We start from the raw sequence: 27,071 nt of genomic DNA, 5'->3' as shown, positions 1-27,071 counted from the left end.
CATCCCTACCTGGGCTCTAAAAGAGCTCTAACAATGCATCCATCCCTACCTAGGCTCTAAAAGAGCTCTAACAAGGCATCCATCCCTACCTGGGCTCTAAAAGAGCTCTAACAAGGCATCCATCCCTACCTAGGCTCTAAAAGAGCTCTAACAAGGCATCCATCCCTACCTGGGCTCTAAAAGAGCTCTAACAATGCATCCATCCCTACCTGGGCTCTAAAAGAGCTCTAACAATGCATCCATCCCTAGCTAGGCTCTAAAAGAGCTCTAACAAGGCATCCATCCCTACCTGGGCTCTAAAAGAGCTCTAACAATGCATCCATCCCTACCTGGGCTCTAAAAGAGCTCTAACAATGCATCCATCCCTAGCTAGGCTCTAAAAGAGCTCTAACAATGCATCCATCCCTACCTGGGCTCTAAAAGAGCTCTAACAATGCATCCATCTCTACCTGGGCTCTAAAAGAGCTCTAACAAGGCATCCATCCCTACCTGGGCTCTAAAAGAGCGCTAACAATGCATCCATCCCTACCTAGGCTCTAAAAGAGCTCTAACAAGGCATCCATCCCTACCTGGGCTCTAAAAGAGCGCTAACAATGCATCCATCCCTACCTAGGCTCTAAAAGAGCTCTAACAATGCATCCATCCCTACCTGGGCTCTAAAAGAGCTCTAACAATGCATCCATCCCTACCTGGGCTCTAAAACAGCTCTAACAATGCATCCATCCCTACCTGGGCTCTAAAACAGCTCTAGCAATGCATCCATCCCTACTCAGGGCTCTAACAATGCATGCATGCCTACTGAGTCTCAAAACCAGCTCTAACAATGCATCCATCCTTACTCAGGGTCTAACAAGGCATCCATCTCTACTAAGGCTCTAAACCAGCTCTAACAATGCATCCATCCCTACTCAGGGTCTAACAAGGCATCCATCTCTACTAAGGCTCTAAACTAGCTCTAACAATGCATCCATCTCTACCTAGACATTTTTCCCTCAGCCCCAAGCAATTTTCCCCATTGTAATTCAGGGTTATGCTGCCTTCCAAAAGTGTTTGAATAAGATCCCAAACAGCAGCTCAAGAGCTCTGGAAATGATGATTCTTCAAGCATGTCCTAATTAATTCTGTAATTATATGTGTGGAACAGCATCTAGTTTATGGCTCTTACAAGTTTCACTGCTGAGGCCAGTTGCTGCAAATGGAATTCATTTAACCTTGCTTTTTATCTCTTTATTTCTTTTCATGCATAACAAAACAGATTCAAAGAGTAAGTATTTCCTTTCAGCTTTGCTTCTAACACCTTGTGGAGGAGTACTGACAGCCTCCTAGTCTTTATGTTTAAGGAAGGATACTTGATGTTGAGTTCATTGCTGTGCTCCAACTTGCTCCTGAATACTTCAAGGTTGAGATGCTTGTGGGACTACTCAGTGTATTTAATTATTGCATGGTAAGCACACATTGGATGTGCCCTGGGTCAGGACATGGCCTGTTTGCTGCAGAGAACACAGTCCACATTTCCACCACAAAGCAAGCAGGTGCAGGTCAGGATTCCCTAGGAAGACTCAAGTGTTGGCCACTCTGAAAACTAAAGTGAGGTGCATCAGCTGGGTGCCCTCAGTTACACAAGGGAACACAGGCTTTGTGTTCAGAGTGAAGTTACCCACCAAAACAAAAAAAATGTTTCTCAAGTTCATTGAGGCAGAAATTTCCCAGCCAGAAAGGACCTGGGGGTAGTGGTTGACAGCAGCTGAACATGAGCCAGCAGTGTGCACAGGTGGCCAAGAAGGCCAATGACATCCTGGCCTGTATCAAGAACAGTGTGGCCAGCAGGATCAGGGAAGTCATTGTGTCCTGTACTCAGCACTGGTTAGGCCACACCTTGAGTACTGTGCCCAGTTCTGGGCTCCTCAGTTTAAGAAGGACATTGAGATGCTGGAATGTGTCCAGAGAAGGGCAAGGAGGCTGAAGAGGGGTCTGGAGCACAAGGCTGGGGAGGGGTCTGGAGCACAGCCCTGTAAGGAGAGGCTGAGGGAGCTGGGGTTGCTTAGCCTGCAGAAGAGGAGGCTCAGGGGAGACCTTCTTGCTCTCTACAACTACCTGAAGAGAGGTTGTAGCCAGGTGGGGGTTGGTCTCTTCTCCCAGGCACCCAGCACCAGAAGAAGAGGACACAGTCTCAAGCTGTGCCAGGGGAGGTTTAGGCTGGAGGTGAAGAGAAAGTTCTTCCCAGGAAGAGTAATTGGCCACTGGGATGTGCTGTGCAGGGAGGTGGTGGTCACCATCCCTGGAGGTGTTCAAGAGGGGATTGGATATGGCACTTGAAGCCATGGTCTAGTTAGTCATGAGGTGTTGGGTGACATATTGGACCTGGTGATCTCTAAAATCTTTTCCAACCTTATTGATTCTATGATTCTGTGACCTTCTTAGCACCTCCCTGAAGGGGACAAGCTGGGAGAGTTGAGGCTGTTCAGCCTGGAGTGGAGCAGTTTCCAGTGAGACCTTAGAGCAGTCTTCCAGTACCTGAAGGGGGCTACAGGAAATCTGGGGAGGAACTTTTGACAAGGACTTGGAGTGACAGGATGAAGAACAGTAGCCTTGAGACTGAAGATTAAGAAGAAATTCTTTAGGAAGGAATTGTTGAGAGTGAGGGGGGAGAGACTGGCACAGGCTGCCCAGGGAGGCTGTGGCTGCCTCTTGCCTGGAGGTGTTCAAGGTCAGGCTGGATGAGCCCTTGAGCAACCTGGGCTGGTGGGAGGTGTCCCTGCCCATTGCAGGGGGGTTGGAACTGGATGATCTTTAAGGTCCCTTCCAACCCAACCCATTCTATGAAGCTATGATTTTTTCAGGTTCATTGAGAGATAAATCTCTCAGCCAGCTCTAATGAGAACGGAGTTGGAGTTGCTAGGCTTTGCCAAAGACTTGTACTAAAATTACAGTTTCTTGGCACTCAGCTGAAGCACTTGACCCAAGAGCTTGCACCCTTCACTGCTAATCCTGGGCAGCCAAAACAGAAGCCTCTGTGTGAGAGCAGTGTCAAAGCTGGTGTGTATATGATTCCTTGGGAATCACCTCAAATATCTCAGTGACTTCCTGCTGCCCAGGAGACATTTGTCAGGGGGGACCTCTAGAATTCCACTAAGAGAGGACAAATAACAGAAAGCTGGAGAAGCCAGGAAAACAGTAAAATGATGCATGGCTTTGATTCTCTTCCATCCTTTGGTATCCACCACCCACTCCTACATGAGGACACCTCTGAGTTCAGCTGTGAGTGGGTGGCAGCAGAGCAGACAGCAGCAGAACTCTGTGGAGTGGGTCAGACCAAGCCTTGTTCTCCTAGACCATGGCTCCCTACCACATCCATAATCTGGGCTGGGCAAACCACAGCAGCTAGCAGTGAGAAGCAGCAGGTTTTGGTGTCAAATTGCTCTACAGCTGCTTAAAGCAGAGAGCTCCCTGCAGCTTTGCCCTGCCCCCTCACAGGCCCTCTGCTGGCAACAGGCTTGGGTGGTGGATGCAAGACCAAACCTGAGCCCCAAAGCTCTGTGAGAGTGGCCTTCAGTTGTCCTGCAGCTGGCAGCACTCCAAGCACAGGTGAAGCTTGGGAGGGTGGGGAGCAGTGGCAGCTGCACCTCCCTTGCCTGCATCCAGTGACTCTGGTGCTGTGTTACTACTCTGAAGAAGACGAAGCCCAGGGGTGGGTTCAGGCTGTTGGGAAAAACAGAGGACTTTACTCCTTGGCTTCTGTTTGGGCCCAGAGTGTTTCTCATGAGCATTTCTCCTTCCCTCTCTGGCTCACCTAAGGCGCCAGGCCGAATGTGCCAAGACTGCAAGGATCCAGATGGCTCTGCCAGCAGGCAAACCCTCCAGCGCTGCCACCAACAACCTCTACGAGGAGCTCGGGGACAGCACTATGTAAGTATTCCTTGTGACCCATCAGTCAAAGAGCAGTGACCAAGGCCATGCTATGCCTTTCCAAGGATATCACTTCATGCAGCCTATGTCCCAAACAGCTTTCCTTCACAGAGGTCTTTCCCCAGCTGCTTCGGATTCTCAGGCACCCAGGAAATAAATAGATTGGCTCTGTAAAAGTAGAGGAGAAGAACAAAAAAGGCAATGCAACCCTACTGAGCTGGCAAAAAGCAGTAGGATATAAGCAGGTGCTTTTTCTAGAGTCCACAGTAGGCTGTTGCTACCAGGGTGAGCCTGGGCTGGGCTCCCTTAGTGCCAGCACACCACGTTTTTCACTGCTGTTGGGAAATGACTGCCCCAAAGTCCCTCAATTTTTGCTATAATTAGAAATATTCTGTTGGGTGAAGATGTTTTGGGTGTGGTTGTTTTAGGGGTTGTTGTTGTTGTTGTTGTTCTAAATTTGAAACTGGCTGTTGAAAGTGAAGATAAAGGAACTATCAGAACAGGAGGCACCAGTGGCAGTCCCATGAATGTATCTTTTCTGTATTATATGCTCCTGGAATAAGAATATTGCAGAGTTCCCTTCCTTTTCCTCCTTCTGTCAAGCTGAGCCTGGGGGGCTCCAGCAACAATTTAACTCTCTGTGACAATATGACAGCAGAAAACAATCAGTCACTAGCAGTATTCATAGAATGACAGAATTGTTAGGGTTGGAAGGGACCTCAAGAGTCATCCAGTTCCAACCCTCCCTGCCCCTCACACTGCATCAAGGTTGCTCACAGCCACATCCAACCTGGCCTTAATATCCTCCAGGGATGAGGTTTCCACCACCTCCCTGGGCAACCTGTGCCAGTCTCTCACCACTCTTATGGGGAAGAACTCCTTCCTAACATCCAGTCTGAATCTCCCCACTTCAATTTTTGTTCCATCCCCCCCAGTCCTATCACTCCCTGCCACCCTCGAAAGTCCCTCCCCAGCTTTCTTGCAGGCCCATGCCGTGGGTTTTGTTGACAAGCTTGCCGCAATTTGCTATATTTACATTTGAAAACCAAACAATGCAGCAAGGCAGAGCACTAATAATCTCTTCAGAGGCAGGTAGAGAGCACTGCTGCTGGTGTGGAGGATCACCCAACTTCTCCGCTCCTGCTCTGTGTTCAGTCCTGATTTGTTTGGCTTGGAAAGCTGCAGTTTTCCAGAGGCTGAAATGAAGTTTAGCAAGTGCTGAGGAGGCATGAGGGAGCTGCTGGTAACTTTGTGTGGTGGATTGAGACTAACCCCCAACAAATTTGGAGAATTACCTCCCCAAAAAATAAACCAGTGGACTGGCTCAGTTGGTTTGAGAGCAGGATGAAGCTGTATTCACAAAGCAATCAAAATCTAGACATATAAAAGACAATGGATATGTACAGAATATATTTAAAAGCCAGAAAAATACCCCACAAATACAAGGATCCCCTTGTACAAAATCACCCCCATGGGTGGTCCAGGAGGACTGTTGCAACTTCCTTCCCTTTTCCCTTCCCTGGTATCTTCAGAGACACAACACACAGTAAGTTCAGCCAGCAGAAGGTCAGGAAAGTGAGAGAAGGGAGCAAAGCCACACAAGCTGCAAAGGGAAAGAAGGGAAAAGAGGGAGAATAGTTTATGCAGCTTGCTTTTCTCCACATTAGCAAACCAAAGGGGATTATGTAGACCTTATGATTATTTTTCTTTTGTAGCCAGTGGCCAATTGTATTTACTTTCTCCAGAAAGTTCCTATTCTTTGTTGATAGTTAGGACACCAAATTAAGGCACTAAGCTACGCTATCAGCTCCAAACCACAACACTCCGAACAGTGCAGCCTGTGTTTGGAATCAGTCTAGAGCCTGACATTTCCTCTGTGAGTAGAGGAGTGATGGCTGAAGCAAGAACAGCTTCTCCTAGCTGCTGGATTTCCTCCCCTGTCCTTGGCCCTTGTGAGATGTTACTGCTTGGGCAGGGAGGGTGGAAAAACCCACGTTCAGCAGTAGCCTCTACTTGCATTAGAAACATAACATCATCAGCTGGGTTGGGCTGGAAGGCGCCTTAAAGATCATCCAGTTCCAACTCTTCCATCATGAGCAGGGACCCCTTCCACCAGCCCAGCTTGCTCAAGGCCTCATCCAACCTGGCCTTGATTAACCCCCAAGGAGGGGGCATCTGAACCACTAGACCTAATGGCTCATCTGGATTCATTTTTCATTAATTTCTACCTAAATCACCAATTCTTTTCTGCTTCTTTCACTGGCAGTGCTAGAACAAGTCCAAGTGCCAGGTTCTGCACACTGGCCACAGCAACCCCATGCAGTGCTACAGGCTGGGGTCAGAGTGGCTGAGAGCAACCAGGGAGAGAGGGACCTGGGGGTACTGGTCGATGGTAGGCTGAACATGAGCCTGCAGTGTGCACAGGTGGCCAAGAGGGCCAGTGGCATCCTGGCCTGCATCAGGAACAGTGTGGCCAGCAGGAGCAGGGAGGTCATTCTGCCCCTGTACACTGCACTGGTTAGGCCACTTCTTGAGTCCTGTGTCCAGTTCTGGGCTCTTCAGGTTAAGAAATAAGTTGAGATGCTGGAAGGTGTGCAGAGAAGGGCAACGAGGCTGGAGAGGGGTCTGGAGCACAGCCCTGTGAGGAGAGGCTGAGGGAGCTGGGGGTGTTTAGCCTGGAGAAGAGGAGACTCAAGGGAGACCTTATTGCTCTCTACAGCTTCCTGAAAGGAGGTTGTAGTGAGGTTGGGGTTGGTCAGCACCAGAACAAGAGGACACAGTCTTAAGCTGTGCCAGGGGAAGTTTAGGCTGGAGGTGAGGAGAAAGTTCTTCCCAGAAAGAGTAATTGGCCATTGGGATGTGCTGCCCAGGGGGGTGGTGGAGTCACCATCCCTGGAGGAGTTCAAAAAAGGCTTGGATGTGGCACTTGGAGCCATGGTTTAGTTGCCAGGAAGTGTTAGGTATTGAGTAATAGGTTGGACCTGACGATCTCTGAGGTCTTTTCCAACCTGGTTGATTCTGTGGGTCTGTGAAATGCTGAGGATGACTTGTGGCTGAACTGGAGATGCCAGTGGCTGAACCTGCATTTGGTCCTGATGAATCCCTCATGCTAAGCCCAGAACAAGCTTCATTGTGCTCGGTGTTGCCCTACAGATTTCTTTATGTTTTAGAATCACAACATCTAGCTGCAAAATCACAGGATTGGCTTTGAGGCTCAGATTTATATCCTTGTTGAGCAGAAGTTGTTTCTATTGTACCACAGAAGATGCCACGTTTGGGATAATTCCTCTCAGATGTCTTTGCATGCAGCTCAGATACACTGAAAGCATCCAGCTAAGGAAATGGTTAAACAGAAACCAGTAAAAATCATAGAATCACAGCATGGTCTGGCTTGGAAGAGACCTCCAAAGCTCATCCAGTCCAACCCCCCTGCAGTCAGCAGGGACATCCTCAACCAGATCAGGCAGCCCAGAGCTCTGTCAAGCTTCACTTCAAATATCTCCAGGGCTGGAGGATGAATGACAATCTTTAGGATTTTAAAGACAATCAATACATACTTTTTTTTCTTCTTCTTTTTTTCCCAGTCACCTTAGGAAATTATTATTGGGAAAATTGCTTTATTAACATTTTCAGGATTTTGGGGACAATATTTCCTGCCTCTAGTTGTCCTTAGTCATCTTTCCTTGGTGCTGCTGCCTCATGTCTTGTTTACCAAATGTTGGTGTTGATACCAAACGCAATGTAACCAAGCTCTGTGATTTTCAATCTGCCTTGTCTGATCATTTGCATTTTCCCTCTGTCTTTGGATCCATAGGCATCAGTAAGTAAGCTCATTTCACTCTCCTGCTATTTGTAGCCAGTAGAAACTCTAGTTTTCCTTTCAGTGATTCCAGTGAAACCTTGCCATCCAAACCTCCTCATCTTTTAGTTGTCCATTGACCAAGGAGAGGAAAGACATTTACTGTGAAGTTTCAATACTTCAATCCTTCTTTATCCTTTCCTGGCAAGAGGAGATGGAGTATGATTGCTGAACTTGAATGGTATTATTTCCAAAGCCAGAGAGTCCTACTGCCTTCCAAAAAAAAAAAACCAACCAAAACCAAACAAACCCAATTCTGAGATTTGCTTTTGGCTCATGAGCTTAAAATCTCCCAACTGGAGGCAAGCAAAACCTTTCTTGAGTGCTGTTCACAATTCCTTGCAAGGCAGCTGCCACCGCTTTCAGTTTAGAGTTGTGCTTCCAACTGGGGAGCTGACAGAATCATGGGATCCTTTTGGCTGGAAAAGACCTTTAAGATCATTGAGTCCAACTGTTCTCTAGCTCTTAACAAGTCTGGTGGTGTTTATTTGATTCAAATACCTCTTCATAAACATCGATTGAAGTACCTCTCCACAACCATGGATAAAAATACCTCTCCATATGTATGGATTACAATACCTGGACATAGAAAGAAGAGGGTTGTAGGGTAGGTTCAGCCCAACTATCCTCTACCTCTTAACAAGCCTGGTGATGTTTATTTGATTAAAATACTCATCCATACCCATGGATTTAAATACCTCTCCATACCCATGGATTTAAATACCTCTCCAGAAACATGGATTACAACACCTGGGCGTAGAAAGAAGAGGGTTGCAGGGTAGCCTCAGCCCAACCATTCTCTCTACCTTTTAACAAGTCTTGTGGTGTTTATTTGATTAAAATACTCATCCATAACCACAGATTAAAATACCTGGACATAGACATAGAAGAGGGTTGCAGAATAGCCTCAGCCTTGAGAGGTGTCATGTGAGGCAAGGAAGGAGCTGAGAAGCTTTGGAAATAATATTTTCCAGTAGCATAAAAGTTATATCATCTTGGATGAGCCTTCTAATGAAAGGTTTCCTTCAAGTTCAGAATCTCTTCTTTCTCTTGCCCTTGAGTAGAGTGAATGACCTCAAACTGCACTGCTTTAGAAGACAGAATTAATTTCTGATTTGTGTCATGCCAGCTATTTTTCATACAGTTCTATTCTGCCCAGAGGCAAACCTTAGGCATCCTGATTTTTGGGCATCCCCAGTGCTCAGGGGGAAATGATTCACTGGTACAGTTCTTGGAGGCTTTGCTGGATGTTACTCCCCAACGGAAGGGTGAGCCCTGTGCAGTGACGACTCTTTAGTGGTCCCCTCATGTGCCTGTGACCAGCAGAATTCTGGAGTTTCTCTCTCTCTGTGACCTCCCACTCAAAAAACCCCACCAAAACCCAAAAAACCCACAAGAAGCAAATGTGTTCCATTACTACATGCAGGCCTTTGGAGGACTTTTATGTATTAAATAACTCAGAGGATACTTAATATCCTCTTCATTAACTCCTGTCTGGTATCTAGTTATTTAAATGCCTCTTCCCATTTTTGGCAGGGGATATTGAACTACAAGAGGTTAAGCTCCCATGGATTTAGATTTGGGAAGACCTGAGATATGAAAAAAGCCCAACACCCAGTAAATAAAATAAAATAAAATTAAATTAAATTAAATTAAATTAAATTAAATTAAATTAAATTTAGGGGTGAAAAAAGGGGGTGGTGGAACAATCTGACCAAACTTCATCTTCCAACATTCACTTACTCTTGGAAGGTTTCATTTCCACACACACCCCCCAATTCCTTTGTTAATAAAACCCAACCCATTTTTATCTGAACCCTAAAGAATTTTGGTAGAGAGGATGAGACTTAGAGTTTTTTTCACTGAAAATACTGGAAACTCTACGTCACTAAACAAAGTAAGTGGGGTTTTTTGGTGGTTTTGTTTGTGTGTATGTAGAAGTCCTTGCTACTCAGTGCTGGATTTCAGTTGCTTAAATGCAGAAAACAGGAAGCTTTCAAGGATGGTGTTCGAAAAAGTGGAGCTCCAGCATGCAGCAGAGGCAGGGAGGCTGAAAGTGAAGTGATCAAAAGTGGAATTCATTCTTTACAACCTGGTTTTGCCCTAATGTTCTCTTACACCACCACAGCCTGGCTTACAGATCTAGTTGATATTTCAGAGAGCTTTTCGGAGTAGGTGGTTGGTTGGCTGAGGGATTTATTATTCTTTTCTCTTTTTTTTGCATCTCCATGTCTGCTTAGTTACAATGGATTTGTAGATGGCAGCAGTGGGAATGTCTTTTGGCTCCATCCTGTTGCTGATGAGGGAAATCGCAAATGATCTTTTGGTTCTCTTGTCCAACCACACTGCAGTGAGCAGAGACATCTCCAACTAAATCTCCTCTGCTGATTTTAGCACTGGCCTCAGCCAGTGTCTTAAATTTGCCCCAGCTAGGAGGGAAATAAGTTTATTTCAGCCTCAGGTGAGCATTGTTTAAATCAGGTCTCTCAGGGAGGGAGGGAGCTGGAGTTACTTAGTCTGGAGAAGAGGAGGCTCAGGGGAGACTTTATTGATGTCTACAACTACCTGAAGGGAGGTTGTAGCCAGGTGGGGGTTGGTGTCTTCTCCCAGGCACAAGAGGAGAGCAAGAGGACACAGTCTCAAGCTGCACCAGGGAAGGTTTAGGCTGGATGTTAGGAAGAAGTTCTACATAGAAAGAGGTGGTGTTGGATGATGGGTTGGACTCGACGATCTCAAAGGTCTCTTCCAACCTGGTTTATTCTGTTCTATTCTCAGGGCACACTTTTCTAGCAGGCAGTGTTGGGCCATCAATTTTCAAATCCTTTTTATCCTAGAATCTGCTCAGAACTTCATGATACTAAAAATATGTCAGGAATGGAGGCAAATGAGGCCCCTGGAGGCATTAGGGAAATGCTGAGACCTCCTCCTTTTGGTGTAGAAATTCAGGGAATAGAATAGAATCTAATAGAATAGAATAGAGTAGAATAGAGTAGAGTAGAATAGAGTAGAATAGAATAGAGTAGAATAGAATAGAGTAGAATAGAATAGAATAGAATAGAATAGAATAGAATAGAATAGAATAGAATAGAATTAACCAGGTTGGTAGAGCTTTTTCATGTGGTCTAACGTGGTGGAGAGATGAAATTCCTGCAGATGTTGGTGCTTCCAATTCAGGCTGTGCATCCTAAATGCAAGGAACAGTGCCCAGTTTGTTGATTCTTTAGGGCCCAGTGCCAGGAAGTTGGTCTAGGTGTGACCTGCATCTCAGCTGAGTGACTTCAGCTCCTCTTCACGACCTCACAGGGACCCTTGTGTCACTAGGGAGATACCAGGAATACTTTTGAAATCTAAAGCGGTTTGGTTTGGGCCTTGCTGAGGAGCTGAAAACTTCTCTTAATTTTTCATCCTCCTCACATTCTTCTCCCTTAAGGAAGATGTAAAAGTAAATGTCTTCCCCAGTAGAGTAGTACACGTGCTGTTAGCTAGTAGTAGCTTGCTAGAAGCGCTTTAATGGCTCTGATTCATATCATAAGTACTTCTTCTTTCTTTTTTTTTCTCTCTCTCATAATTATCTGTGTCCATGCATGTTTCCTCACCTATGATTATCTTCTTTTCTTTCAAGTCTTTTTCTTCTCTACCATTTCCAACAAAGCAGGGGAAAAAAGTCAGTCTTAGAAGAAGGAGACCGTCAGAGAGTTATAAGCAGCTTTGCTTCCCGTGCCATTGAGGCTCACAAGCAATCTAATATCAGTGGATCCCTGCACAATAACCTCCCCAAATCCTCAAGCAACGTCACTTTTTTCTCTGATGAGAACCCTTTAACCACCCAAAACCCACTCTATGTGGAAGGTACCACTCACAGTCCTGCTGCTGCTAGCTTCCTGCAGAAGAGAAACGATACCCTAGATACCCTTTCTCCTTCAAGCCTGCTCCTGAGAGAGGCCTCTCTGCGGGGCAGCCACCGGGCATGGACGGTACCCACTCACATCAGCAGGAGGCCTGCGCCTGGCTCCCCGAGCAGGGCAGTCATTATGGACCCTGTCCAGTGGCAGCAGGAGAGGCTCGCGGCAAAGAAGGAAGGAGCTGACCGTCAGCCTAGCGGCGCCAAGGCTACCAGTCCCCTGTTCCAAAAGCTGAGTGGCCCCAAGCTGAGCGTGAAGGAGAAGGCCAGGCAGTTTGAGCAGCAGGCACTGCAGGAGATGAAGCAAGTGAAGTCTCCCGATGTGAGGTCCCTCCGCTCGCCCACGCACAGCACCTGGCCGCAAGAAGGAGAGAACAAGCCAGAGCAGTCTCCCAAGAGCGTGGTTCCTTCTCCTTGCCTTCAGTCTTCTCCTCAGTCTTCTCCGACACCTCATGCTGAAGCAGCAGAGATGGAGGCCTCTGCGGTCCCCTCGGTGATCGTCACTCACCACGACTACCCTGGAGAAGCTTCTCCTCCACCGACTCACAAACCAACTCCTCCATCTTTCAGGACAAAGAAACCACTTTGCCAAAGCTGTCGAGCTCAGACCAAAGAGCCTCTAGAAAGCATTCCAGACCCACCTAAAACTCCCCCGCCCCCACCTCCGCTGCTGCTACCCCTGCTGCCACCACCACCGCCTCCATCCCCTCCTCTTCTGCCACCACATCCTCCGCCTCCAGTGTCTCTTTCTTCCTCTTCCTCTTCTTCCTCGTCATCTCCTCTTAGCCCCCAGCACCTCTCACCCGCCAAGCATTCCAAATCCCCTGCCAAACAGCCAGTTGTACCGCCACCAGCCACGGGGCCAGAGCCTCCTCCTCCTCCTCCTCCTCCTTCTCCTCCCCGTAGGGAGCTGAAAGGGATTCTTAAGAACATTCAGAACTTAGCAGCCATCGAGAAGTCGGTGGCCAACATGTACAGCCAAATAGACAAAAACCACATCCTGCCCAAGCACATTGCTAAGCTCAAACCTGTCGCCAGCCCAGAGCTGCCCCCTCCAGAAGCCGCAGCTGGGCACAACCAGCACAATGGCGACTTGAGCTGCGTTGTGGTGGAGCTGGAGAAACAATTTCCCTCCCAGTCCACAGCTCTGTAATGCCTAACAGCTCAATGGAACGTTGTGGGTGAGGTGACTCTAATGCAGCACATGGAATCTGCCTCCTCAGGCTCTCCAGAAACTGACTTTTCCCCCCCACCTTTTTCTGCTGTTTATTTGTTCAGTCCTCATCCCAAATTGAGAGACATTGTCTTTTTCTGTTCACTCTGGCATCTGTTATGCCTAACAACCCCTCCAGCTGCTTTCTGAGAGCTACAGCTGTGATGCTGGTGCTTAGCTTACCAAAAATTCTTGGGGGAGACCACCCATTTTTCACCCAAGCTGGGGCTCACACAGCCCAGGGCTCCGCACTGCTTTGCCTTCACTGTAGGTAACACCAGCGAGCAGAGTGATTTTTCGACACCTGTAATTGGAATCTCTTGCTTTACCTCATAATGTACCACTTGGGAGGAACCTTCCCATCCAGTACTGGATGTCAAAGACAGCAGGTGCTGGAAGCCAGCAGGCTCAGCAGCAGCAGCAGGCTGGAGTTAACTGCAGCAATGCATCTTCCTACTCCACTGGAGCCGCCGCTGCGCTCTGCTCCGCCAGCTCACACTCGGCGCACGTTTGCTTCTCATCTCAGGAGGGTCGCACCCTGATCTGTCAGTACACTCATCTGTCTCCCCTCCCATTGCCTGTGTTCTGCCTTCCCTTGCATTTTTCGTACTGTAACTGCACATGGGAAGCTGTCATTGTGTAAATGTCCTCGACACACCGAACCTCCGACTGGGTATCTCCTTTCGCTTGCTGCTGGTGTCGCTCCGTAACTTCCATGCTCCTTTGCCACGAGCTCTGCAGCTGAACCATCTCCTTTGTCTGACACTGGTAATAAAGTCACTCTGATTAGTTGTCACCAAGTGAAGATATTTTCCAGTCCCTGTTAAAAAAAATCCACGGATTTACTTACTGGCTTTTTTTCCCCCCCTTCATAGTCATCTAAATCAGGACCTTGACATTAAATTTGTCCATTTAAATTGTATTTTCTTTTTTTTTAATGTCCTTTGACCAAAACAAAACAAAAATCCTAAGTAAAAGCAGTCTGGGAATTTAAATGGATGTTAGTTTGGTTCAATTTGCAAGTTTTCTGTTAGCCTTTTCCTAAAAAACAAAACAAAACAAAACAAACTAAACATATTTAATATATACATGTACTTTAAACATATTTAATACGACAATTTCAAACAAAACAACCAAAAAAGACAAAAGAAACCAAAACCTAACCTAAACTGAAAAAGATGAAACAAAACAAAAACTAAACTAAACCAAAATAAAACTAAGCGATAGAGAACAAAACAAAAACTAAACCAAACCAAACCAAGACAAAACTAAACAAAACCAAAATTAAACCAAACCAAAACAAGACAAAACTAAACTAAGCTAAACCAAATCAACATTAAAATAAACTAAACTAACAAGACAAAACCAAACCAAGACAAACCCAAAACAAACAAAATCTATTGGGAAAGGCAGAAAATAGGTGATGAAGGAAAATGAACCTCCTGCCCCCCAAGCTGGTTTCAGCTGGTGTCATGCTGAGCAAAACAGTGATTCATTACTTCTCAGACAGTCTCAAGCCACTCAACATTTCCATGCTGCTTGCCTTTTTCTCCCTTCTCTTGTTTTTCACCTTGCAGTTCAGACGAGCGTGGATGCCTCCAGGCTCTGCTGGGTGCTGCCCAGTGCCAGCACAAGGGGCAGTGGTGGAAGCTGAGGCAGAGGAAGTTGCGTGGAAAGAGGAGGGAAATGTTTTTCCCTGTGAGGATGCTGGAGCCTGGAGCAGGCTGCCCAGGGGGGTTGTGGAGTCTCCCTCTGTGGAAGTATTCCAACCCCACCTGGATGTGTTCCTTTGGGACCTGGCCTGGGTGACCCTGCTCTGGCAGGGGCTTGGACTGGGTGATCTTTCTAGGTCCCTTCCAGCCACTAACATTCTTTGAATCTGTGATTGTGTTTTTGCTGTAACAGAATCTGTATCTGCCCCTCCCTCCCAGAAGGACATTGAGGACTGGAGCAGGTCCAGAGAAGGGCAACAAAGCTGGAGAAGGGGCTGGAGAACAGGGCTGGGGAGGAGCAGCTGAGGGAGCTGGGGGTGTTTAGTGTGGAGAAGAGGAGGCTGAGGGAGACCTCATTGCTCTCTGCAGCTGCTGAGAGGAGGCTGCAGCGTGGTGGTGTTTGGGCTCTTCTCCCTAGTCTCAGGTGATACAATGAAAGGAAATGGCCTGAAATTGTGCCAGAGGAGGCTTAGGTTGGCGATGAGGAACAATTTCTTTGCTGCAAGAGTGGTCAGGGATTGGCATAGGCTGCCCAGCAAGGTGGTGGAGTCCCCATCCCTGGAGGTGTTTGAGAAACCTGTGGCCATGGCACCTGGGGACATGGTTTGATGGCCATGGTGGTGTTGGGGTGAGGGTTGGACTCGATGATCTTAGAAGTCTTTTCCAACCCAGACAGTTCTATGATTCACAAGATGTGCACATGTGGAACACCTGCCAATGATGCTAGATTTCAGTGGCACCTCTGCAGCACCAACAGCAAAATGTCAGTGTTCAGCAGCTGTTAAGGAAAGGAACATTAAGGATGTCTGCAGAGATCAGCTTGATAAATTATTGTGCTTGGCAATCCCGAGCACAAATCCAGGCTGGGCAGGAAATGGATGGAGAGTAGTCCTGAGGAGAAGGACTTGCAGGTGCTGGTTGATTCAAAGTTCAGCATGAGCCAGCAATGTGTGCTTGCAGCCCAGAAGCCAACTGTGTCCTGGGCTGCATCCCCAGCAGTGTGGGTAGCAGGTGGAGGAAGGGGATTCTGCCCCTTTGCTCTGCTCTGCTCTGCTGAGACCCCACCTGCAGTGCTGGGGCCAGCTCTGGAGTTGTTGTTACAGCAGGTCCAAGGGAGGCCACAAGGATGGTCTGGAGTACCTTTGCTGAGAGAGTAGGGGCTGTTCAGCCTAGAGAAGAGAATGCCCCAAAGAGACCTTAGAGCAGCCTTCCAGGGTTTAAAGGGGGCTACAGGAGAGCTGGAGAGGGACTTTTTACAAAGGCATGGAGTGACAGGACAAGGAGTGATGGCTTCACACTGGAAGAAGGTGGATTTAGAGGAGACATTTGGAAGAAATTTTTTCCCTATGAAAGTGGAACAGGTTGCCCAGGGAGGCTGTGGAAGCTTCAAACCTGGAAGTGTTGAAAGCCAGGCTGGATGGGGCCTTGAGCAGCCTGGTCCAGTGGAAGGTGTCCCTGCCTATGGCAGGGGAGTTGGAGCTGGATGAGCTTTAAGGTTCCTTCCAAATCCAACCCATTCCAGGTTTCTAGGATTGTTCTTAGTGTGGTCAGAGCAGATCAATCCTAAGACCAAGATTTGAATGGAAGTACCCAAATTCCCCTTTGAAGCTTGTAGACCCACAACAGATGCTCTTGGAAATCCATTTAATATCTAGTGAAATAATATGAGAGAATGATGACCTAACCTGGCAGTGTGTCATGTCACACAGCAAAACTACAGGTGGTTAGGCATCAACTCTAAAGGTCTTCAGGGGCCACAATGATTTGTGCCATTCCTCAGGCAGAAGGAATGGACATCACACAGGAGCTGCTTTGTAGATGTTGAGTTTCATCAGGCTCAGAAGACTTCTGGAGGGTCATGGTAATCCAATACTGTTCAGTAAGTTCATCAAGGACCAGGATGAGGGCACTGCCAGCAGGTTTGCTCATGGCACCCAGCTGGGAGCAGTGGCTGACAGCACTGAGGGCTGCCATTCAGCCTTATTTGGACAGGTTGCAGAGCTGGGCAGGGAACAATAGAATGAAATCCAACAAGGGCAAGGGCAGAGTCTGGCAGCCGGGAAACAACAACCCCACAGATCAATACAGGTTGGGGACTGACCTGTTGGGGACCAGCATAGAGGAGAAGGACCTGGGGGTCCTGGTGGACAGCAGGATGCCCATGATGCAGGAATGTGCTTCTGTGGCCAAGAATGCCAATGGCATCCTGCGGTGGATTAGAAGGGCAGAGAGGTTCTGCTGCCCCTCTGCTCTGCACTGCTGAGGCCACATCTGGAATCTTGTGTCCAGTTCTGGGCTCCTCAGTTCAAGAGGGACCTCAGGGAAGTGCTTGAGAGAGTCCATCCCAGAGGCACAGAGCTGCTGCAGGCAGGGGAACATCTGGGAGGCCAGGCTGAGGCAGCTGGGGCTTGGAGCTTGGAGCAGAGGAACCTGAGGGCTGCCCTCAGGGCTGGGGCTAAAGATGTGCAGGGCTGGAGCCAGGCTCTGCTCAGGGCTGGCCAAGGACAGCACAAGGGGCACTGGGGGCAAGCTGGAGCAGAGGAGGTGCCAGGGGAACAGGAAGGAACTCTGTCCCTGTGAGGCTGCTAGAAGCCTGGAGCAGGCTGCCCAGGGAGGTTGTGGAGTCTCCTTTGAGTGTGGAGACACTCAAAACCCACCTGGATGTGTTCCTGTGTGCCCTGCCCTGGGTGACCCTGCCCTGGCAGGGGGGGGTTGGACTGGATGGTCTTTGGAGGTCCCTTCCAACCCCTAACATTCTGTGATGCTGTAATCAGCTCTTCACTCATGAGGAACTCCTCCTCTCATTATGGAAACCTTTATGAAGTTGGAAAGTTTACAAAATGTAGTTTCATTTTGTCTGGAATCAGTGCAGCCTTTTTTTGCCTGCTGGTTCTTTGAATAGCCTTTGTTTTTTAAATACATATAAATAATAATCACTGTATTAGACCAGGAAAGAAACTGGTCTAATAGGATGTGGCATTGACCTAACCCAGGAGAACTGTTGGACAGAGGAGGCCATGGAGGTGATCAGAGGGGTGGAGAACCTTCCCTACAGGGACAGGCTGAGAGTGTTGTGGTTGTTCAGTCTGGAGAAGAGAAGGCCCCAGGTTGACCTTCTAGCAGCCTTCCAGTACCTGAAGGGAGCCTACAAGAAAGCTGGAGAGGAACTTTTGACAAAGGCTTGTAGTGCTAGGACAGGGTGTGATGGCTTTGAGCTGTAAGAGGGAAAACTGAAACTGGAAATGAGGAAGAATTCTTGGCAGTGAGGGTGGGGAGACACTGGCACAGGTTGCTCAGGGAGGTTGTGGATGCTCCCTCCCTGGAGGTGTTCAAGGCCAGGTTAGATGAGGTCTTGAGTATCCTGAGCTAGTGGGAGGTGTCCCTGCCCATGGAAGGGTGGTTGGAACTGGATAATCTTTCAGGTGCCTTCTACCCTAACCCATTCTGTGCCATCCTGTCCCACTGGTATATCTGCATGCTGCTGCAGTGCTGCCAGTGCAGTAGCTGATAAGAAGTTGAGTGTACAGAAGCTTATTGACCCCTCTTTATTTGGATGATTAGGGTCAGATATGACCCTAGCTATACCTCTCATCCTCTCAGCAGCTGCTTGGCCAGGCAGAGTTCTGAGCAGGAACAGGGATTGCATCAGTGAGAGAGCGTCTTGGAAGTCCCCTTCGCAAAGCAGACATCCAGCAGTAGCTTATCAGCACTCATCTCCCTTCCAGCCTCTTTCTCCTCAGTTCCAGCTATGAACTGCAGGAAACCTCCCTTTTGAGAGTCAAACTGATCAGCAGTTGTCTTCCCTGAGCGGTGTCTGGGGTTTGGGATGCTTTTGCTTTGAAGATGGGAACAGATAGGAAGGATGAAACACCAGCTGCCTGCTGAGCTGCCAGGAATTGGGGCAATGGTTGCTTTAGACCAATCCCAGCTCCTTTAACCTATGTTAGCAATACAGACCTGGGGAAGGTTGGCATTTTATTGGCATGTAAATTCATTCTTGCCTTCTCCATGTCAATCACCAGCAGCCTGTAGCAGCTGTCACAGGCTTCTACATCACTGCAGATGCTACCTCTTTGCTTCCTGTTGTGCACCTGAAGCTTTCTGTCTGACTGACTGTAGTGAAGCCTGGCTGATCACCTTCATCCAGAAGCAGTTCCTCCCTCGGTGGAGAGCTTTCATTCCTACCTGGAAACAAATGATGTTGCCTTGACCTTTTCCCATTTTTCTGAAGGGTGTTCCTTGTGCTGTATTGAGTATTTTTGGTCTTCTGGGGGGTGCTTGTGTTTCTGCTCACCGTGGCCACACTAAAGTACAAGCATCTCTCCAGCCAGCCTGGTGCTGTTTTTAAGGAAGCTGAAATCCAAACTTAATTAGGACACTTTTAATCTGCAATGCAGCCACTACTCAAGAGCAATTAAGAGTAATAGGCTCACTTCGTTCTCTGTGCAACCCTTCTTTATCTGAAGATGGTTGTAGGTGATACAGAAAGCTAAGTACAGAGGACTCTGAGAAGCCACAGATCATCTTTTGATGATAAATCTTCATTAGTTCTCTGTTACGTGGGCAACAGCATTATTTGACCGCTGATAATCAACTCCATGCACTGAATGTTAACAGGAAACTTTCTGGATGGTGCTACTTGAGAATGGAAAGGACTTGTACTCTGTTCTTTGTTATTTACTCAAGGGTAATTAAAAGCTTTCGCTGGGCTGCTACCTGTAGGAAGGGTAATTAAAAACTTTCGCTGCGCTGCTGCGCTGTAGGAAAGGCAAATAAAGGCTCTCCCTGGGCTGCTGCCTGTAGGCTGGATTAAGCTCAATACCATTTGGAGCATTTACCTCGTTCTTCCTACTAAAAAAAAAGGGGTGGGGGAGAAAAGAACTCCTTAATCGTAATGGTGAGACCCTAGGTTGATGCTCCCTGGCTGGCACAAAACGTGAAAGTGGTGGAGACCTTGACAGTCCTAACCACATTTGCCAGGCATTATGGACAGAAAATTAATTCAAACCACCACCCAACCAATTGCCAGCACTAGAGCAAAAGCACAAAGCCTATGGCAGAATAATTGTGGCGAGCACAGAGGGGTTTGACCTCCTCCCCTGCTGAGCAAGCTTTAGGAACGGTGTCATTGTAATGCTGATGTGGTTGGGAGGAGTCAGAGGTAGGAGCCCCAGGCTCATTTCTAGCCAGTACTGAGGCAGAAGAGAAACTCTTTCACTGCTTAAGCAGAAGTGTGAAATACCAGAGCCTGTCTGTCGGTGGTCTCTCTAGGTCTGTGAGACAACAGAGAAGGTGGTGCAGCAGGACCTCTCTTACAGGGCCTTGAGGAAAGCCAAAGAACACACACACACACACACACCCGGCCCTTCCCTCCCCTTTGCCAATCCCACCTGGCTTTCTGGCTTCTGGGGATTGGGGATTTCCTCTCATTCATTCCCAGTCTAAAGCAAGAAAAGACACACACCCCCACCCCACCCCCGAAGATTCACTTTCTCATGCAGTGATCGGTATGGCCAGGGCACACCTACAGGTAAAGGCAAGCTGTGCCAGCTGTGCCTGCCTTTTCTTGCTGGCCCTCTCTTTGATGGCATTGTCGTGTCACCTCTCTCCAGAAAGGCTGGCCACATGCACCTGCACTTTAGTCTCACAGAAATATACTAACGTGGTGTTTTTTTCCCTTCTCTTTTTCTGGCTTGTAGGCGAGGATATGCGCAGCAAGAGGTAAGGCTCTTCCCCAGCTACCTCCCAGGTATCTATCAATTACATCGACACACATGCCCCACCGAGCCTTCCTGATGGAGCTCATGGGATATAAAGGGGTTCAAAAGCCTCATGAGGCATCCATTCACAGAGAGCTTATAATCATCCTGGCACAAACAGAGCCCCCAGGCTAGGAGGCTGCTGCTTGGCGCTGCCCTGCTGAGACCCCCACCTGCAGCACTGCCTCCAGTTCTGGTACGCTCAACAAAGCAAGGACCTGGATCTGTGGGATCAGGTCCAGAGGAGGCCACCAAGATGATGAGAGGGCTGGAGCACCTCCTCTATGCGGACAGGCTGGGAGAGTTGGGGCTGTTCAGCTCTGGGGAGACCTTAGAGCAGCCTTCCCGTACCTGAAGGGCTCCAGGAGATCTGTGGAGGGACTTCAGACAAGGGCTGGGAATGCCAGGCCCAGGGACAATGGCTGTGAGCTGGGAGAGGGGAGATTGAGAGTGGGGATTAGAAAGAAGTACTTTAGTGAGAGTGGGGAGACACTGGAACCTCCAGGGAGGTTGTGGATGCCCCCTGCCCCTGGAGGTGTTCAAGGCCAGGCTGGATGAGGCCTCAAACAACCTGGACTGGTGGGAGGTATCCCTGCCCTTGGCGGGGGGATTGGAACTGAATGATCTTGAAGATCACTTCCAGCCCAAACCATTCTGTGTTTCTATGGTATCACCCTGTTGGTCCTCTCCATGCAGACCCCCAGTGTCCTTTCCATCATGTCAGCTTTTCCCAGGAGTGCTGCATACAGAAGGAAATCATCCTTTTGAGGTGCAGAGACAAATCACTGTCTCAGAGGTGTTGCAAATTAAAGTGTCTTGGTGGTAGTGAGGTGCTCAGCTAAAAGCCACAGGAGGATAGAAAGACTACAGAGAATTGAAGCGATGGTGTGGCACTGGGAGCTTGATAAGAAATCAGATCTCTTCAGGTCTTGAGTAGCTGAATCACTGCGCTGCAGATTCCCATTTGCTTTTGGCCATTTGCTGGGTCCTACACCCTGGTCCAAACAACCCCATGGATGCTCCAGGCTTAGGGCAGAGTGGCTGGAAAGCTGCCCTGCAGAAAAGGCCATGGGGGTTCTGGGTGACAGCAGCTGAAGAGGAGCCAGCAGTGCCCAGGGGGGCAAGAAGGCCACCAGCAGCCTGGCCTGGAGCATCAGTGGTGTGGGCAGCAGGAGCAGGGCAGGGCTTGTGCCCTGGGCTGGGCACTGGGGAGGCCACAGCTTGAGTGCTGGCTTCAGCTCTGGGCCCTCATGCCCTGAAAGACCTTGAGGGCTGGAGCAGGGCCAGAGAAGGGCAGGAGAACTGGGGAAGGGTCTGGAGAAGAGGGTTGGGGAGGAGCAGCTGAGGGAGCTGGGGGTGTGGAGTGTGGAGAAGAGGAGGCTGAGGGAGACCTCCTTGCTCTCTGCAGCTCCCTGAGATGAGGCTGGAGCCAGGTGGGGGTCAACCTTTTCTCCTTAGCATCAGGTGATAGAATGAAAGGAAATGGCCTGATATTGTGCCAGGGGGAGGGTTAGATTGAAGATTAGGAAAAATTTCTTTGCTGCCAGAGTGGTGAGGGATTGTCAGAGGCTCTCCAGGTGGAGTCCCCATGCCTGGAGGTGTTCAAGGAACATGTGGCCATGGCACTTTGGATGTGGTTTAATGGCCATGGAGGTGTTGGGTTGAAGGTTGGGCTCCATGATCTTGGAGGTCTTTTGCAACCACAACAATTCCATGACTCTGTGATTGAGTAGCTGAGTCACAGGCTTTTGATGCAGCTTCCCATTTGCTTTTGACCTGTTAGGTCATTATTTTTGTCTGCCGTTGTCTTCATGCTGTCACCAGCTGACACCATGCAACAGCTCTCCTGGGTTTTGACAGGTGATTGAATTGTTTAATTCTTTAATAATTCAGTTATTTACTCACCTTTAAATAATTTAATCACCTCAGAAGCTGAGAGTTTTCTTTTATGTTAGGCAAAAGAAAGAGTGCGGTGTGATTTTACTTCTCAGTGGGTGTGGGTTGTGTCCACACTGCACTGCCATCACCTGACAAAAGGGCTCTGAAGGACCTTTGGTTTTAGGACTTCCTCCAAACCTTAACTCATCATCTTGCCCTAGTGGCCAAGAAGGCCAATAGTAGTATCCTGGGGTGAATTAGAAGGGCTGTGGTGAATAGAGATTCTCCTGCCCCTCTACTCTGTGCTGGTGATGTCACATCTGGAATATTGTGCCCAGTTCTGGGCCCCTCAGGGAACTGCTTGAGAGAGTCCAGCACAGAGCCACAGAGCTGCTGCACGCAGTGGAGCATCTCCTTGTGAAGCCAGGCTGGAGCCAGGCTCTGCTCAGGGATGTCCAAGGGCAGGCCAAGGGGCACTGGGGTCAAACTGAAGCAGAGGAGGTGGCACAGGAACAGAGGGGAAAATTTTATCCCTGTGAGGGTGACAGAGCCCTGGAGCAGGCTGCCCAGAGAGGTTGTGGAGTCTCCTTCTCTGGAGACATTCAAAATCCACATAGATGCACTCCTGTGTGACCTACTCTTTGTGACCCTGCTCTGGCAGCTGGGGTTGGACTGGATGATCTCTGGAGGTCCCTTCCAACCCCTAATGTTCTGTGATTCTGTGATCACAAATGACCTGCACTTGAATTGTTGCTGCTTCATTAACTGCTTTCCAATTTTCTTTTGCAGCAGCAGCAGTTGCTGAGACCTTCTCTTCTCAGACCAGAGGTACAGTTCTCTCTGCTTTCTTATTAGTTTATAATTTTTTTATGGCTTCTGCATCATCTCCTGACCAAAACCTGTGTGTTGCTAGGTACTATTGCCCCCCCCCCCAGAAAAATCCTTTAGGAAAGTCCTGACATTGTTACCCCATTTAGGTTTTGCTTATTTAAATATCTATTTGTATATAGAGATTTAACCCTCCAGCATCTTTGACTTGCTCCCATGGATTTTATTATGGAGTTAAAGCTTCCCTGGTTTCATGTCCATATTCTAGGCCACACTAATTCCCTCCCTGTCCAACCACAATCCACGTTTGCAAATGTCACTCAGCTAATAATTGATCATTATCCAGGGCACAGCAATGTGCTCCTGTGGCCATAAGGCCAGTGGTATCCTGGGGTGCACTAAGAAGAGTGTGGCCAGCAGGTCAAGGTAGGTTCTCCTCCCAACTCTGCTCTGCCCTGGTGAGCCCACGTCTGGACTGTTGGGTCCACTTCTGGGCTCCCCAGCTCAAGAGGGACAGGGATCTACTAGAGTGTCCAATGGAGGATACAAGGATGCTGAAGGGACTGGAACATGTTTGATGAGGAAAGCTTGAGAGCCCTGGGGCTGTTTAGTGTGGAGAAAAGAGAGATGTCATTAATGTTTATAATGTCTGAAGGGTGGGGTCAAGAAGAAGGTTCCAGGCTCTTTTCAGTGGTGTCCTGTGATAGGACAAGGGCTGATGGATACAAACTGGAATCCAGAAAGTTCCACCTCAACATGGGGAAACACTTCTTCCCTGTGAGGGTGCTGGAGGCCTGGAACAGGCTGCCCAGAGAGGTTGTGGAGTCTCCTTCTCTGGAGACATTCCAAACTCACCTGGATGCATTCCTGTGTAACCTGCCCTGAATGATCCTCCTTTGGCAGGGAATTTGCATTTGATGATCTCTAGAGGTCCCCTCCAACCCTTACAATTCTATGATTCTATGATCACTGCAGATGAACGGAACAGCCTCATACCACACCATGTGTGAGCAGAGCTTAAGGACCCCTGCTGCAAGGCCAGGCTGAGGGAGCTGGGGGTGTTCAGCCTGGAGAAGGGGAGCCTTTGGGGAGACCTAATAACAGCCTGCCAGTACCTGAAGGGGGCTACATGAAGGATGGAAACAGACTGTTTGCAAAGGGCTGCAGTGACAGGACGAGAGGCAATGGCTTCAAACTAGAGCAGAGAAGATTTAGATTGGATGTTAGGAACAAGTTATTTACTATGAGGCTGCTGGAACACTGCACAGGTTGCCCAGGGAGGTGGTTCAGGCCCCATGCCCTGGAGATATTCAAGGGGAGGCTGAACAGTGCTCTGGGCAGCCTGATCTAGTGGAGGCTGTCCCTGCTGAGTGCAGGGGGGTTGGACTGGATGAGCTTTGGAGGCCCCTTCTGGCCCAAAGCATTCTGTGATTCTATGGTTCTATGACTCCCTGGTGCTTTTGCAGCATACAGAGGAATACTTAGCTCAGTGCAGTGCTGCTCGTGACTGCTGATGGTTGAGGAAACAGTAACTAAAAAGACCTGGCAGACTCTGTAGGTAAAGCAGCCCCAAGCTCTTCAGTACACCTTTCTCCTGTGAGAGGCACAAGCAGTGGCAGAGTATTTGCCGTGACTGAGGGGCTAGCATGGGACAGGGGAGGTGGTGTCCCACACCACAGTGGTACTGAGGGACTGATTAGAAGGGCTCGTAGTGATAGAATGAGGGACAAGGGTTTCAAACTAGAGCAGATTTAGGTTGGACATCAGGAGGAAGTTCTTCACAATGAGAGTGGTGAAATACTGGAAGAGGTTGGCCAGGGATGTGGTGGAAGCCTCATCCCTGGTGACATTCAGGACCAGACTTGATGTGTCCCTGGGCAGCCTGCTGTAGCTGGAGGTGTCCCTGCTGCCTGCAGGGGGGTTGGACAAGACGACCTTGGAGGGTCCCTTCCAACCCGATGCAATCTGTGACTCTGTGACTGCATTGAGCTGACGACAGCCACACACAGGGAATACAGCAGGGAAAGGATCATTAAAGCTCCTGTTGGCTTCTCATTGTGGTTCTTGGCAGTTGTTGCTGTTCCTCAAGTTATTGTTTCCTGTTTTGTGTGTTTGCACTCCCAGAGCCTGTTCTTTGCACCTCCTTCATCAGTTGCTGCTGTGCATAACTGCATTCAACCAGGGTTTCTCTCTTCACAGGAGCTAAGCATGGAGTCTGGCATTGATCCAGGGCAGGAATACTATGGGCAAGATTACTACAGTTATGAGCATGGGTACAGTCTCCTTTTCCCTATCTTTACTTGGAAAACTGTTGATGCTTCCAGCTTGGTGAGGTTTGCTGTCACAGCATGTGATCAGGCTGACTTCAGTCCTTGTGTCCACAAAGGAGTCTTTGTAAAAGTTGCCTGATTCCCTCTTTCTTCATAAATGTGATTATTCCACTGGCAGAGTGCACACCCCAGCCTCCATGATGCTTTTGTATTCACTTTTGCATTTGCATCTCTCTCTTGTTCTGGTAATTAATTTCCATCACCTCCTCCCCTGTTGTGACTCAGCAGCCTGAGGTCAGTGGCTGATACTTTTTGCTCCCACCTCCCAGCCAGGGTTTAGCCTTTCACCTTTATTGAGAAGGTGGTTGCCCCTGCCTTGTTCTGCTAATGCCTGCCTGACTGGGAGCTTCCCAGGTGTCTGTGAGCTGTCCTTACAAGCTCACAGACATTCTCCATAATCCCAGGGAACCTGCTCTTTCATTCTCCAGAGGAGAGGAACCTCATGAAGGTCAAAAAGGACAAGTGTAGGGTCTTACAACCGGGGAGGAACAACCTCCTGCAACAGGACAGGTGAGGGGGGACCTGCTGGCAGGCAGCTCCACAGAGAAGGACCTGGGAGTGCTGGGAGACAAATTCACCATGAGCTAGCAATGTGCCCTTATGGCCAAGAAGGCCACTGGTGTGTTGAGGTGAACGAAGAAGATGTGGGCAGCAAGGCAGGGGAAGTTCTCCCCAACCGCTTCTCTGCCCTAGTCAGGCCACTCTGGAGGACTGGATCCAGTTCTGGGCTCCCCCCTGCTGAAGAGAGACAGGGAACTACTGTAGAGAGTCCAGTGGAGGCTATGAAGATGCTGAGGGTCCTGGAGCATCTCACTGAGAGGGGAAGATTGAGAAACCCAGGGCGGTTTAACCTGGAGAAGAGCAGTGTGAGGGGGGATCTGATCAATGCTGATCAACAGCTAACAGGCAGGGGTCAAGAGGATGGGGCCAGAATCGTTTCATTGGTGCCCAGAGCCTGCACAAGGGGCAATCAACCCAAACTGGAACCCAGGAGGTTCCATCTGAAGATGGGGAAAAGCTGTGAGGGTGCTGGAGCCCTGGAGCAGGCTGCCCAGAGAGGTGATGGAGTCTCCCTCTCTGAAGAGATTCCAACCCCCCCCCGGCCATTGTAATCCTGGGCAAGCTGCCCAGAGAGGTGATGGATTCTCCTTCTCTGGAGAGATTCCAACCCCCCCTGGCCATTGTAATCCTGGGCAAGCTGCCCAGAGAGGTGATGGATTCTCCTTCTCTGGAGAGATTCCAGCCCCCCCCGGCCATTGTAATCCTGGGGAAGCTGCCCAGAGAGGTGATGGATTCTCCTTCTCTGGAGAGATTCCATCCTCCCCTGGCCATTGTAATCCTGGGCAAGCTGCTCAGGGTGACCCTGATTTAGCAGCAGGGGTGGACTGGATGATCCCCAGAGGCTCTTCCAAGCCCCACCAGGCTGAGATTCTGTGAGAATCTTGTGCTTTGGAGAAGGGGCAGTGTGTGCTTGTGGCTGTGTGTGGAGACAGGCTGGTGCAGATGCTGAAGATGTGGTGGTGTTTCTGTGGCAGGTACGAGCTGCCTCAGTATGGGAGCCGCCGAAGGCTGCTGTCCCCTTCAGGGATGTATGACGAGTATGGGGAAGTCATGGTGGAGCATGATGGAGGCTACTACTACAGCCCTCATGGACCAGCAGCAGATGAGGTGAGTGCCTCTGGTGG

The 27,071-nt window shown here is 49.0% G+C and overlaps 1 protein-coding gene across 1 annotated transcript in view; it reads left to right on the top strand.

The window, feature by feature from the left end:
- Positions 1 to 27,071, top strand: part of PCDH15 (protocadherin related 15) — a 995,294-nt gene that overhangs the window by 961,795 nt on the left and 6,428 nt on the right. Inside the window, exons 35-39 of the mRNA XM_054174769.1 lie at positions 3,796 to 3,906; positions 20,291 to 20,312; positions 23,018 to 23,056; positions 25,256 to 25,329; positions 26,922 to 27,054. Coding sequence (XP_054030744.1) covers positions 3,796 to 3,906; positions 20,291 to 20,312; positions 23,018 to 23,056; positions 25,256 to 25,329; positions 26,922 to 27,054 — 379 coding nt within the window. The remainder of the gene's footprint in view (positions 1 to 3,795; positions 3,907 to 20,290; positions 20,313 to 23,017; positions 23,057 to 25,255; positions 25,330 to 26,921; positions 27,055 to 27,071) is intronic.

This window comes from Dryobates pubescens, chromosome 30 (assembly GCF_014839835.1).
Source record: "Dryobates pubescens isolate bDryPub1 chromosome 30, bDryPub1.pri, whole genome shotgun sequence".
In the NCBI taxonomy this organism is placed as follows: domain Eukaryota; kingdom Metazoa; phylum Chordata; class Aves; order Piciformes; family Picidae; genus Dryobates; species Dryobates pubescens.
The sequence above is the reverse complement of the archived record's forward strand: the minus strand, read 5'-3'. Positions and strand labels throughout refer to the sequence as shown.